General features: G+C 36.9%; 1 protein-coding gene across 1 annotated transcript in view; it reads left to right on the top strand.

The window, feature by feature from the left end:
• Positions 1-15,199, top strand: part of PTPRN2 (protein tyrosine phosphatase receptor type N2) — a 624,843-nt gene that overhangs the window by 144,371 nt on the left and 465,273 nt on the right. Inside the window, exon 3 of the mRNA XM_062506519.1 lies at positions 13,766-13,879. Within this exon, the coding sequence (XP_062362503.1) occupies positions 13,766-13,879 (114 nt within the window). The remainder of the gene's footprint in view (positions 1-13,765; positions 13,880-15,199) is intronic.

Raw genomic sequence — 15,199 nt, 5'->3', positions numbered from 1 at the left:
CTTTCTGCTTGAATCTTCTCTTACTTTATGATTGTAGTCAAGCAAACTGAAATAGGTGTAACACTTTCTCTTAGTGTTCATTAGCTGAACAGCCAAACTGTATGCAAACTTGTAGAAGCACCTCAGCTAAGGCTGAATCCATTAATTTTTTTTGAGTTTGTTCTTTCATTATAGTCAATCCAGTCATCTCAGCCTCATGCTTTTATTCATATTAAGGCATGTATCTCTTCAATTTATTGACTTAGATTTTAATTTAGCCAAATCACCTACAGCATGTGCCTCAGGTATCTTTGGAGTAAATCTGTCGCAAATACACTCCTCAATTACTTGTCCAATCTCATATGTAAGGTTTGGTAAAATGTGTCAGACTTAAAAACACTCCATAAGAATCAGACCATTTACTATGAAAAGAAATGCTTCCTTTGTTTGTTATTAGAAAGAATACTTTCTCTTATTTGAAAATGTTCTGTTCTCATTAATAGTAAAAAATGGAAGGAAATGAAGTAGAGAACTTGATAAGCCTGTACCAGGACATTATCTAGGTAAAACTGCAGGTTTGCTAGTACGAGTGTGGTGAACTTTGGGAGTATATTTCGGAAGTATTTGTCACTGAAAGGACAACAATTATACCTTTGTGAAATGGATTAATCTATCCCAGTCTGAATGTAACAGCCCAGAGTCGTATCCCCCTGTACCAAAACCACAATAAATCCAACCAAGCACGGTCAGTACTTTGAAATCACATTTGCAGAGGCAGCTTCAGTGCAAAAAAAAGTGTATTTTTACCTCAGTTCATCTTCATCCCACAGGCTCTGTGTTACAGCAAAGCTTGAACATTTCCTGAAGGGTGTGGTATGGTCCTAGAAGCATTTTGCAAACAATTGTAATTTTTTGCATTTTTTCCTAGAACTGTGGGAAAGCAAGACAGCCATGCTAGTCTGAGGCTTCAATAAAGACAATTGCTTAAGCAAGTAGCTATGTTTAAGCATAAAAATACTCCCAGTAGCCCCTGGGAAGCTTTCAATAAATGGAATTTTAGGCATATCTTTAATGGTAACTGCATGCATTGGAGCTTGTACAGAAAGAGACTGGGTAACTTGACATCCTCCAGAAGTACTTGCAGCCTTAAATGCTTATGAATATTTGTCTTAAGTCCATACCTAAACTTTGTGTGAAAAGCAGAGAATTCCATGACTGTAAAATTTGTTCCAGGATACTTCTTTCAGGTTCTGGACATCTATAAATATGAGGGCTCATAGCCTGCTGGATATGTAGCTCTGAGGATGATTAGTCATTCATTGGGATAGAAAAAAGGTAAACACATTTATTTTCTAATTTTGGACATACTTCATTAGGTGATTTATTCTGATGCAGTGAGTGTGTCCAAGCATCTTCTCTTACTTATTTACCACTTTTTCATTTGGTGGATAATGACATAATTCTGTATATGCTGATTATATGATGCAAATGCAATGACAGTTACAATTCATCATGAATCTGGATGGCCCCAGTTTAAATTTTAGTAACCAGATACTCAAGAAAGATTATACTAGAAATTTATAATCAGAAGAGATGCAATAAGGCTTTTTTATTCCTGTTCAAGTACATGAAGAGTATCAATATTCAGCCTGAAAATCAAAATCTGTGCAGAGATGAAGAGAGGAAAGAAGAGGAGTAATACTCTAAAATAAATGTTGGTTTTCTTGTTCTCGTGGTTATCAAGGTTTGAGGGACATCCCTGCTCCTATGAGAAGTCCCTCAAAGCACTGAAGCTGCTGCAATAGCTTTAGAATAAGCAGCCAACACTTGCTTTTCAGTAATGTAACAGAGGATCTACAGTAGCCTTGTCTTTCTGTCTAAGAGGTATCAGTGATGTCAGTGAAGTGCTGAGGACCTGCCAACAATGTTAAAAAAGTAATCTTATTTATGTAGGTATATTTTTCTGTTTGTTTTGTGATATTAAAATAAGCAGAGCAGAAAATGATAGATGATTTTTTGTTTTGTTTAATTTTTTTGGTTCTGTTTTGTTTTTGTTTTTTGAGTAACAGTCACAGTCCAGATAAGGTGAGGGCTAAAAGACTTCTCTTCTTCATACCACATAATATGCCATTTTCATTTTGTGCTGCTTATAACCCTGAGTGTCACAGCTTTCTATTCTAGTCTGAATAGTCAATGAAACATTATGAAGCCGATAAGAAAAGCTGGTCCCTGTTCCTTGGCAACGGCTGTTAAGCAGAGCTGAGTGCTGTTGATTGAGGAGATTAGCTGCCAGAGATAAACCTCCTCTTTTTGCTGCCCTGCTGCTTATCTTTCCACCCATAACAAGTTGCACCAAATATGACAGCAGTCAGTGGTTTAGGCAGAATATGAACTTTGCGGCAAATGAAATTTGTGCAAAACACTTCAGGTGCTGACGTTAAAATCTTGAATTTATTAAAATTTTGCAGGTTGTTTTACGGACTGTAGTTCCTTGACTTAGGGATTAGCATTTTCTATTTGAAAGGGTGGTGCTCCAGATGTGAGAGAAATGGGATGTCCTGTTCCTACACTGGACGTTCATAAACACTGAAGATAGTAGCAAATATTGGTCAAAGTTGTCTCATGCTGTTGTTCTCAGTGACATTGAAAGAATACATGAGCTACAGAGTAAATTTACTGCAGCTACTAGGCATGCAGAAGTTGGATTAAAAAATAAAAGTTGATTATTTTGCTTGATGTCTTTAGGAGAAAATGTTATTGTATATTAAACAAAAACATCTGGATACATCTAAATTTGTTTCTTGGAAATCTTTCTGGTTTCACTATACCCAAATTACACTTCATGACAGAAGCATTGTTGCTGACTGGAAAATCAGTGCTGAAATATGACTAGTGAGAGAAGCTGGTGATTTTTCCTTCCTTAAGATTTGCATTTCTGTTTCCCATTTTAAAAATATCAGCTTATCCCTTTGCTTTCATAATTGAATCTGCAGTTCTGTTTGTGTTTTTCACCTTGGGGAGGTCCCTGGCGATGCCCACACCACCACCCTGGATCTGGTGGCCCTTTGCAAACCTCTCTGCTGGCCAGAACAGGAGCATAGGCTGGGCTGGTTGTTGGATAAGTGGGGAATGGCCAAGCACTGGCAAAAGACTGAAACTCTTGAGTTGACATGCGTAAGAAAGTCATCTGTGTGCAGAGATATGGGTGAATAGTTATCCACCTAATAAATGTTGTAAGTTCAGCAGTATTATTTAAATGTGTGTGATTATTGTAAATAATGCAGCAGAACTTCAGAATAGTAGATTTTGGGGAGAGGCATTTTCCTTCATGTAGGATTGCAACCCCTTTCTGTTAGATCTGTCAAAACATACTAAAAGTAGTGATGGCTTCTGCTGGAAGAGCATTCTGTTGGAATGGAGGAAGCAACAACAAACAAAAACTGTGTGGTTTTGTTCCTTCAATCGAGAATCTGGCACCTCATAAGCAATATAGTATCAGGAAGACATTTAGAAAGATACAGTTTGATGCTCATTAGTAAAATATTATTTCAATGGGTTAATTTGCTGAATCTAAAGTCCTGGCTTTCAAGTTTTTATTCTGTATCTTTGATGAAAGGTTTTTCATCCTTTTGTAACATGAGTATTTTGTTCAAAATTATTTTTATTTATTCTATTTTCTTTTAAGTATATGTGCTGAGTGTACAACTTCTGTACTTAACCACTCCATTTGCAGGATATTCTAAGGGTGTGAGCATCTTAAATGCAGCTCCTAAGGTCCAGTTAAAGAATGGGTTTTAATTGTATGCAGTATTTTAAAAAGCTCATTACAACTTATAAGTATGCGTAAATGTTACGTATTTTATGTGAGTTGTATGCATTCTGTGAGTAAAATAGGAACTTTGGGGTTGCACACATCACATATGTTGAGAGGTCTCTGTACCCATTGCAAAAGCAAAAGAAGTCTTGCTTTTCAGATCCTTTCTTATCATAATTTTAGATATTGCTGGTCTTAAAAGTTGTTCTGAATTGTAGCACACAAAAATGAGGTGAATAAAAACTTCTGAAACTGCTCCCAGCCCTGTTCCTGATCCCTGTTCCTGATCTTTCCATCTGTCTGCAGGCTTACTTAGAGAGACAAAAGATCATCTGCTGTGCTGAAGACTTCTGTGCTGGAAAAGGCATTTCACCATAGGGCTTTTTCCAGCCCATAAATAATCTCATTTTCTTCTCTCAATGCCCTTTCCAAAATCTATTCATTCGTCTTCAGATTTGGACTCCAGAACTCTGCATTCCCATACTGACTTTACCAATGCTGCATACTAAATGATGTCACCTCCTTGTTCCCACTTATTGCTGTTACGTTCATATATCCCCAAACCTTCTTTGTGCTTTTGGCCTCACGTTGTCTCAGGCTGAACACTGGGGTTTGAATGAGGCAAGGAGGACTCTAACATGTGCTGCCCTTCACCTGTTGCCATTAGCAAGGCTGCAGGCAGTGCTCTGGGTCTGTCACACAGTTGGGGTAAAGCTGTTTCAGGACCTCTGGTTAGTTGCAACAGAAATAACTTTTCTGAATGCAGCTTCTGATAGGTGGTCCGAGATACATAGTATCATATCTGGCTATTTCAAAGCACAGTTTTCTTGATTTTTCAAGTTCTTCAAACTGTTTAGTTGAAACTGTTGGCGTCCTGATGTCAAAGTTTGAGTGAGATGCTTGGCTGTTCCACTGTCTAAGCCTAAGCTGTCAGAGGCAGCCTGATGTGCTCTGGCTTCTGTAGGTGTAGTTCAGACTTGAGCAAGGTGTAGAGATTTCTGAGATAGCTCCAAACAGTTTTAATCAGGCTACGTATGGAATGCAGCACTCTGAAGTTATCCTTGTGTATAAGGATTTCCCCTCCCTTCCCCTCCCTAAAGGATTGCATTTAATTTTCCTGCTGATGTTTTCAGGTTCACATAACATAATTTTCCATAATTTTTCTTAATATTTCGTTACTAGGGAACAAGATGGAGATCTTTATTGCTATTATTCCATGCACGTCTGAAGTCAGTTCCATTTAGAAATAAATTCAGTAACTCAGCTTACAAAAGCAATCTGCTGTCTCAATAAATATTGTCCTGCAAAGATCTAGAAAGCTTCTAGTTTGGCAAAGGACAGAAATAAACCCAGTTTTCTCTATTAGATGCTGCAGCTGGTGAGTATGAATGGAATGGTCATTAGTCATGTTTTCATGAGAACAGTGTCTTTCTGCAAACACATAATAACTATCTCTTAAAATGCAAACTCTTGGCACTTAGGACAAGTTAAAACTTTCGCTTCTTTGTTTTTAATACAAAATTAAAATAATGCAGAAATGCATTTTGATGAATATGTTTCCTTGCAGAGTTATTTCTGCCTTGAGAATACAGATGCAAGAGCAGCTACAGTCTGATCACGCAGTGAAGACATTGCCAGCACCAAAGTGGTTATTGGCACCAACCAAAAATGTAATAGGGATCCTTGAAGTGACTGAAGTACATCTCAGTGATACTTGGAAAATTAGTGTACATAAATAAGCATTAGTATATTTGCATCTCATTGACTCCAAAAATAAATTCTTAGTCCCTCCAGTAACCTCTGTTCATAAATGCATATTGTGTAAAAAAAGAAAATAATTGTTCATGTTTTGCTATTCCTGTTGCTCTGTCTTAATTTTAAACAGTGCAAGCAATAGGAGCTGCATTAGTCTTCCAGGAGGGAGCTGAACAGCTCCAGAATAGTTTCTCCCTGCTTGAAACTTGTTCTGATTCAAAATGTTCACTTTTGTCTTTTCACTCCATTTCTCCCAATAATGTCATAAATAATTAATCAACCAGGTTGCACAAACATTTACTGTTTCTTGTAAAGAATCAGGTAGTTCAATGCTTAAGGCTCTATGTGACTGCCTCAGTTTTTCATTTTTCTCTGAAGTTCTCTAGTTTATATCAGGTTCTCTAATCATATCTTTTGATGCAGTATTCTGTCATTTTTTCCTTTCTAGGAAAAAGAAAGGCTTTTTCTAAATAGGGGAGGGCACATGGCTTAGATTTCTCAGTATTGAGGTAGCAACGTATGGTAAACTGACAGGTTAATCTTGCAGTCCAGTGGCTAAACATGTTAAAGAAAGAGATAGCTTTATTGTAAGCCTACTAATACTTGATTTGTACTTGAATTTAAACTATTTGTCCTCTTGGAGGAGGATTTATATGTTTAAATCTTTCCTCCCTTTTCTCTTTACTACTAGTATTGACCAGAAAAGGAGTTGCTGCTCAGAGGATTTTGATTGCAAGCTCTTTTTTCTTAGAAGCATCACAGTGAATACTGAAGGCATAGTTTTGCTTAGAAAAGCCCTCTCAACATATTATAATTTGAAAGTTCTTGGGCATTTTTCCTCAAAGTTTTTCTGGATTTTCCTCTGATCAAAATTAGAGGCAGATGGTTCCTGTTGCTTACAGTCTGTAGTGGTTATCTGGATGTGGAAGATGTTTATTCAGTCACCCTTTTTCTCATCCTTTACTATCATCATCACAGAGCCAAAACCATAAATTTCATGCCATGGGGTTACCTAAACTATGGAAAGTTCAAGTTTGGCTCTCGAAGAAGTACCAAGTTATTGAAGCATTATTCAACTTGAACATTAGCTCTAGCAGCAAAATGTTAAGACTTGCTTTCTTTTCATCTCTACATTTTCCTTTCCTTAAAGTCCCTCCTGCCCTCTCCTCCCAAGGAGGATAATGGCCATTATTTCAATGTTTGCAAGGCCTAAGTATGATCTGTTAAGGCTTAGCTTCATTTCTGTGCTCTGAATCACACAAAGTAGGCATTGAAATCTGGACCTCTCAGTCTCTTAGCTGAATAACTTAGATGCTTTTTGGAAGCAGGCAGCACTTCCTTCGTAGCAAGCCTGCTCTTGCTTTGTTAGCCTGTAATTCAGTTTTTCACAGGCCTTTCCTTCCCTCCTTTTGCTGAACTGAGGATTTTTTACTACTTTCTCTACAATTTACATATTTCTGTTGTAATTAAAAAAAAAAATCTCTTAAGTGTGCATAATGCTTTAGGTCTGTACAATCCAGGCCTTAAATTAGCAGGTGAACACAGAAATAGTTACTGAAATTATATTTCTCTTCTGTTTTTTCTGTTGAAGATGATGTCTTTTTTCTTTTTTTTTTCTTTTTAAGGAAGGACTGAGTCCTCCAGAACTTGCAGTCAGAATTACTCCTTGAGACAAGGGGGCCATAATGCCCAGAGGAGCTATTCATGCCTCAGAATGATTTGGAGCTTTGCAAATCCCAGCCCTATCACAGTATTTGCACAACAGCTTACTATTGCTGCTGTTAATATTAGCTTTTATCTTTTCATATGAGCACTTTCATAATCACTAACATCCTATCCGATTCTTTCAATCAGCAGAAATATTTGGGGGTTTTAGGTTTGGGGAATTTTTCAAAGTAGACCAGATATCCACCTTTTTCCATAAGTATCTGGGTTCAGAGAGGTGAGAAGAGGCATTAAATTTTGTTAAGAGTTCTTTTATAGGACTGTTAGGTGATCTGGATTGCAGCATATTTTTTTTAAAGTTACTTTTGCCTTCCAGGCAGCAGTTTATTTAGCAAATGAGTGAAAGTGGATTTGCTGAACTCTTAGTTATCCTCTGCATGGCAATTTTTTTTTTTGTTGGATTAAAAAAATCATGTTTAGTGTGTACTACTTCATTGTTTTCTGCATTTAATTGTGTTTCTGTTATGTTCACAAAATAAATCGACAAAAATATCCTGTGTTTTACTTGAAGATTTACTTTTATTGCACAATGTGCCTTACGTGGTAGCAAAAGCAGAATTCCACCAGCTACTCTTGCTAAACAGTCTCAGTGCACTTCCCTTACTTGTCTGTGATGCTTTACTTCTAGAACAATATCATAGCCTTTAATTTTAAAATATCTCTTAATTTTAAGTAGCTACCTCAAAGTCTTCCACCTGCCTGTCAGCCATCAGGATAGGGTTGAGGGTGGCTGGAACTGCTTAGTTCTGCGTTGGGATGAAAACGATGTTCCAAATGGATCTGGAAGCAGTGAATGCAGGAGGTGAGCAGCGTGTGCTCCAGGACTGATCCCTGTCCACTAGATGCCACTATTACTGCTCCCAAACAGGAATAACCAAGGACCACTGAGGAAAACAACCCAGGACTAAGAAGATAAGCAAAATAAAATGACAAAAGGGTTATAAAAGTTGAGCAGGGGGAGGTTGCCCCTCGGAAGGCTGCTCTCAGCTCCCCTGATTGCACACAGCAGCTTTTCTGCTCAACCACTGCAAGATTTGCTGTTGGAAGCACTGGACTCACGTTTTCAAAACATTGTATGAGAAATGATACTGTAGAAGCCCCTGCTGCTCTATTTGTATTACCTCTATCTTGCTTGCAAAGTGGATATAAAAGTAGAGATATAAATTATGAACACATTTTTTTAATAGATGGAATATTAAAAATATGGTGTTGGCTGAAGACTTTACTTGTAAATGTTGCATGTGGATTTGTGGACTGTATCTTTTGAAATAAGGCTCCTGGCATACTACTTAATATCCTCTTCAAGGAACAGTAACATTGAATTATTTTCTTTTTAATTTTTGAAAAGGGATTTTGAAAATAAACCTCCATACTATGGGAAAGAGCAGGGAGAGAAGAATAAAATACTCTAACAATCTCCTTCATACTTCCTAAACATTTAACATCTGTGACCTTGAAGTTCAGTATCTTGAGACTTTTGAAATGCAAATATTATGCTTCCCATTGGAAAAGGATTTAATCTCTCCAGCAGGCAATTCAGGCTCTTACTGTGGTTTGCAACACTGACCTTTTTATTAGTCCTGGACTTTACAGCACCTTAAACCACTAGCCAGGGGAAGGAGTGTGATGGCCACATTCAGTGAGAAGAAAGGATTCTTTTCTTACAGAAGTTAAGTTGCTGGAAAATGATTCCCATTGAGAACATTATAGTAGGTTCTGTCGTTAACTGCAAGAGCACAAATGATGCAAGCCGAGGTGCCAGAAGTTGCCATTTGACACACCACTGGGCCTGTGGACTTTCTTTTTTTGCATAACACAAGAACAAAGCACAATGACTGCAGCATGGGGCAGAACTTGAATTTTATACAGAGCTTTACTTTGATTTGTTAACAATTGTCAGGTAATTAGTGCGAGGAAGCTGAAGTGTTGGTTGGCCCATGTATGTGAGTACTGACACTGGGGAGCTGCTCCTTGCTGGCTGCTGCGGGAAGTTTGAAGAGCAGAAGAACCAGGTGCTTCAGAGCATCTGCTTGAAGGCTCCTTTACAAAGGTCACTTGTCAGTGCCACCTGAGTTTCGCTGCATGCAGTTCTAAATAATTAATTACTGCACAGCACAGTTTTTAATTTACGTATATCAAGCTTTCAGCTGCGTGCAGACGAACTCCAGCATCTCTACCAGTCTTCACATCTTTGCTCAGTAGAAAAAGACACTCAATAAGAATTATTCAAAACTCTGCCATATCTTGGATACATCTTAATTTCAGTTTACAGATTAGCCATACATAGTGGTTCCAGGATATGGGATAAGTTTCTCTTACCAAGGACAGCTTGTTTTTACATACTTCTTTTCTTTTCTTTTCTTTTCTTTTCTTTTCTTTTCTTTTCTTTTCTTTTCTTTTCTTTTCTTTTCTTTTCTTTTCTTTTCTTTTCTTTTCTTTTCTTTTCTTTTCTTTTCTTTTCTTTTCTTTTCTTTTCTTTTCTTTCTTTTCTTTTCTTTTCTTTTCTTTTCTTTTCTTTTCTTTTCTTTTCTTTTCTTTTCTTTTCTTTTCTTTTCTTTTCTTTTCTTTTCTTTTCTTTTCTTTTCTTTTCTTTTCTTTTCTTTTCTTTTCTTTTTTCTCTTCTCTTCTCTTCTCTTTCCTTTTCTTTTCTTTTTTTTTTTTTTTGGGGGGGGGGGGGGTGGTTGGAGGGGGTGGGAAGACTGCCGAAAAAGAACATCATGAATCAGCTGCCCACAAATAGTGCTGTCTTCATGGTGAAGGTTGTCAGCACAAGTTTCCAAAGACTTTTTAGTGCCTCTTAAGCACTTGATGCCTGTCTCCTTTACTAAGTGAACATTCTGGCACAATCAACTCTTCACAACTATTTCAAACTGTAGGTTTTGTGGTATCTTTTACATAATTCAGTACCTGGATGTCAATCCTGAATGTAATGTGGTACTTCCTCTGTAGGTCAGGAGGTCATAGGTATGCCCTAATTCATGACAAAGGGGCGATTATCAGCCTTCCAGAACTTGTGTTTTGACTTGCTCATGGTTTATCTACCAGTTGTAATTTTTTCACTAGAAGTTGATGAAAATTCAGTGTAAATATGTATAACATGCTCCAGGATGTTGTCACTAATAAAAGATATCTGACACTATTTGAGAGCCTATTGGGCACCTAAATTACAGTAAATTCATGTCTTTTAATATTAGTATCCAATTCTTTAGTATATAGATATTTGTCAAAATTCAAAATTTTAAATAAACGCATTAAAAATTTATGTTTGTGTTTCTTCCCAAATATTAAGCCTATTAGCAAAAGACCCAAATGGATAAATAAGAATTTCACTCTTTCCTTGGGTATATGGGTGTATTATTCTTCTGGTTGATTCTTTTCTTTGAAAAGAAATCTAGCAGCTCTCTAAAAGCCAACATGAGCATGTTGATAATGCAGATTTTTCCAGGTCTAAGGATAACTTTCAAGATATTATTATGGAAATTTCTACTTTTTACTGACAGCAAGTGATAGCACCTTAATAGCAAACATATATCCCTATTGATCAGTCTAACCTTCCCTCATTCTGGGTTTGTGTAAAGTGCAGATGTCCTTTGCTTGTTACATTCCCTCTCCTAATACAACTTTAATGGAAGTTCAGCACGAACACACTCTCAGCAGCTATAGGCATACAGAGCATGGTGCTATTAAAACATCACTCATTCTTTGAACTTCCTCTGGCCTGATGCATCTTCTGTAAAATCTGGGAGCTTTTCCACTTTCTTTTTTGCTTTATGCCCAGTTTTGGGCATTTGTCTCACTGTTTGAGGCCAGTTGGGTCCAGAAAGATGCACCACGTACAAACCTGCTGGAAATACCACAGTGAGTGGGATAGTTCATGGCAGACTAAGATGGACATTTTAAATATTAGCTGCAATTTAATTTAATCTGTTTTTCAAGTAAAAATGAGCTTTGTGCTGAAGCTAAGCCATTTCTGACCCCAAATCTGCCATTTAGGTTTCCTGAAAGTGTAAGAGGGGCACCTTTGACAAGTTTTCTTGGTAAAATGTCTCTCCCTTGCCTTTTCTTCCCCTGCAATCTGTGTAACTGAAAGCAAGTTTATTTAAAAGACACTCTGAAAATCGAATGCCCAACCTCAATTTAATTTTTACGTCTTATATCTTGCCACAGAAACCTTATTAATTAAAAAAAAAGTCAAAATACACCCAAAACCAACCAAACCAACCCCAACCAAAAAAAAAAAAAAAATAAGAGAAAGCCACAAGCAAACAGAACAATCTGAGAAAATTCCTACTTTTTTAAGAAAAAGCAGCTGAACTATGAAATGTATTATTTGCACAACTCCAGTCCAACTGTAATCCCCAGCACAAAGATCCTCTGTATTTTAGAGCTGGTATTTGCCAACCACTCCTTGGGGCATTCTGCTCTCGCTCCTCTCTCCTCATGCTGCATTTAGCAGAGCCCAGCGTTATTTGTGGTTGCAGCTCCTCCAAAGCTTATTATGCCCATATTTCAAGTACAAAAGCTAAAGTAACTTGCAGTTTCTCCCCAAGCAGTCCCAGTGTTTTTGGATAGATTGCATAATGCAGCTCAGGCTCATGTGCTAATTGTTAATTTTAGAATTTAAATGGGTTTCGTTCTATTCAAAGGAAGTAGGCTGAAGGTTTCTGAAAACTCTGAGTTTAGGAAAATGGTTTGGTCTCTTTTAAAGTTTGTGAGTGAATTAGCTTTTGCATCCATGGAGATATCCTTAAATGATGCTTAATACAGAAATCTGTGTATTCTGGACTCTAAAATAAGGTTAGAATTACTTTTAAGGTACATTATCTCTAAAAACTGCACAGAATATTAGTTGTTTATGTAAACATAGATCCATCCTAATTGATGGTAACCAGTAATGGTGATATTCCAAAATAGATCTTGTTGTTTCAGGTTATGTTTCATTTTGAACAATCTTGTTCCTAAAACTGAGACATTAGTCTGTTCCTTTCTGAATCAAAACCTTATTGCTGTTATTCATCCATTTACAAGCTGACTGATATACTTTGATTTTTTTCAACTGCAGCAGGTTTTTAAACGGAGAATAATATTTTAATCTGCTGTTAGGCTGCTTTTCAATTATATATAAGAAAACCAAACCATATCTGTCTATGTGATTTCCAAATTAAACCTAGTTTCCAATAGCAAAATTAGATTCAGATGTAGGGTTTTAATTTGAATTAACTTAATTTGGCAGTTGTAAGTGACAGGAGGATTGGAAAGGCGAAGAAAGAAAAAGTTGGCTAATTTCAATGAGGTATTTGTGTTTAACAGTGAGGGCTAATAATGCCCTTTTTCTGCATCCTGGTTTGGTTTATTTTCTTTTATCCCATTATTTGTGTTTAGTGAACAGCTGGCCCAGTAGTTCCCATTTGTAGTCTTTTAGCTCTGTGAAGTAGCACAGAAAGTAATGGACATTTGCAAATTAATGCTTACCCTTATTTTCTACTCATCTGATCTAGTTCTCCTTTTGGAGCATAGATGTAGTATCAGAGCAGAAGTAATTACTGTGTTAAAACTAGCATTGCAGTAGAATATTTTGCTAATTAAACTTGTTGCATTTAAATTGCTTCCTTTGGATCACTATATAGAAGAGAACTATTTTGAACAATAAATGAAACCTCTTTCTTTCTCAGAGACCCAGAATTGCAGATGGTCAGATTGTATGTGAAGCACCTAGACTCTGAATTAGGCTTTTGTATGAAAGGGAGAAAGGTAATTTGAATGTTTGAACTCCCTGTTCCTCCCACACATACACAGGAAGCTTGCCTCAAAATGAACAATTCTCTAAATAAAGACTAATAAGAAGCTAAATTAATTAGAAGGTGTGATTTGAAAAGACATTGATGAGAAGAGTCTGTCATTTCAGACAAATGGAATGGAGCTAAATAAATTAGGCCACATTAATATCTCATTGTTCTGTGAGGAGCTTTCTTTTATTGCATTCATTAAAGGGTACTACTTAAAATGAGCCTTTACTAGCCATTATGGATTCAGTTCTCATTTACCAATGCCTAACATACAGCTCCTGCATTAAAAATGTTTCAGCAAATCCACATAGTTTCTGCAAATTAATATTTATATTTCGGGATGCTGCACTTTTCATCCACTACATAGTAGGCATTGAAGATTAAGGTTTTCTCTCACTGAATTGTCAGTAAAGAAGTCTTACATCTAAAGATTTGGGAAGCAGAAGTCTGAAAATACCTTATAAACTGCATGCCTATCACATACAATAGGATATTCCTCCAACTAATATTCTTTACAGTGTTTATTTATTTTGATAGAAAATATCCTGTCTCATTACTTCAGTGGTCCTTTGATAGCTTTTTAAAGTGACTTTTAAAAGGTTCCTTCAGTATATAATTAGGATACATTGGAAATGCGCATCTCATCGTGCCTCTCAGAAAATGAAATGTGTATTTTTCCTTTTCTTTTTTCTTTTCTTTCCTGCAGATGGAATATTTGGGAGATGTCAGCGAGTACCAGTAATAGACATCTATAAATATGACATTTCAGCCCCTGTTCTGCAGCACCTGAGGATCATCCTGGAGCAGCTCTCACACAGAGGTACAGTCAATACCCCAGAGTGGGGTTAGATGCACTGGGGGTTACAATTATTTGTGCTCCCTCTGAGGTGATGTCTCCAGAAGTTTTTGAACACAATTGTGTTTCAGCCCTGCTGATGCAGACTTCATAAAAGTAAAAAGCCTTTGGATTCACTGAATCTGCCAGGGGGACCTGGGGAAGCAATTCCAGGAGAGAATTTCCTCCCTGTGTAGCACATGTCTGTGACTGACACCGTACTAGAAAATGTTAGCATCCATGAATGCTGGTGTCAAATAAATAAATCAGCAGGAAAGAAAAAACATTTGCCTTTTGCACCACAGCATATTTTAGGGTGCATGGGCAGAAAACACAAAACTTCCAGTTAACTCGAAACAGTTCTGAACTTTTTAATGAATTCAGATAAAAAACTGCTCTCATTACCAGCTGCAGCTGGTCTGTTTCTTTTAATTTTTGTTCACCTTTCCAATGTTAATCTCTTTGCTCTTTCCAAAGCCAGAAAGGATTTTCTAGCTTTTGAATGGCATAAGTTGAACTAACAATCAAAACTTGAATAAAGTGAAAGGCAGGAAGGTGAACAAATCTTTCAGATACTAATACATGAAATAAACACCCCTTGTAGACAGTTACTGAACCAAGATATTTTTGTAATCCGAATTGCTCCAAGAATATTGTTGTAATGTTTAACTTTACACTTGCATAATCTATGGGGATGTTTTTGTAAATATTTTCCAGTCACAATCTTGATGACAAAGTAGTAATATTGTATTAGTATGATGCTAGTTTAATAATGAGGAAAAAAAAGATTTCTCAGAAGTTTGGACCTCTGCTTAGAGACTGAACTTCTAGTTTGGCCACTCATTTAGAGCATTTAAAAATTTTCCAGGGATTTATTTGCTGTCCAGCAGCCCATCCAAATGAGACAAACTCAGCAAAACTTGATTGTAGTAGCTCCTGCCTGATTAACAGTTACATGTGAACAGTACTTGTGGCTCTTTCACTTGTCATTTTCTAAAGGCTAAGTAATGCAAGCAAAGTTATGATAATGCTCTGTTGTCAGGACAACACTGTATGAGTGAAAAAACTTTTATCTGGGCTCTGTTTGAATATACTGAGGAAGGAGGAGAGGATACATTCATCTCATTAAGTCACCTAAATTAAAACTTAAAGTTTTAAAACCTCGTGGACAGGCAGCAGTTATTTACATCACCTGAATATAGTCAGGTGTCCTATGTAAAGCTTCTCCTGTGAGGATGTCAGAGGTAAGAGACCTGCAGGAGGCTGGTGTTCTTGTGAAGGGAACATTCAGAGGGGAGTGGGATA

The sequence above is a fragment of the Cinclus cinclus genome, chromosome 1, assembly GCF_963662255.1.
Source record: "Cinclus cinclus chromosome 1, bCinCin1.1, whole genome shotgun sequence".
Lineage (NCBI taxonomy): Eukaryota > Metazoa > Chordata > Aves > Passeriformes > Cinclidae > Cinclus > Cinclus cinclus.
The sequence above is the reverse complement of the archived record's forward strand: the minus strand, read 5'-3'. Positions and strand labels throughout refer to the sequence as shown.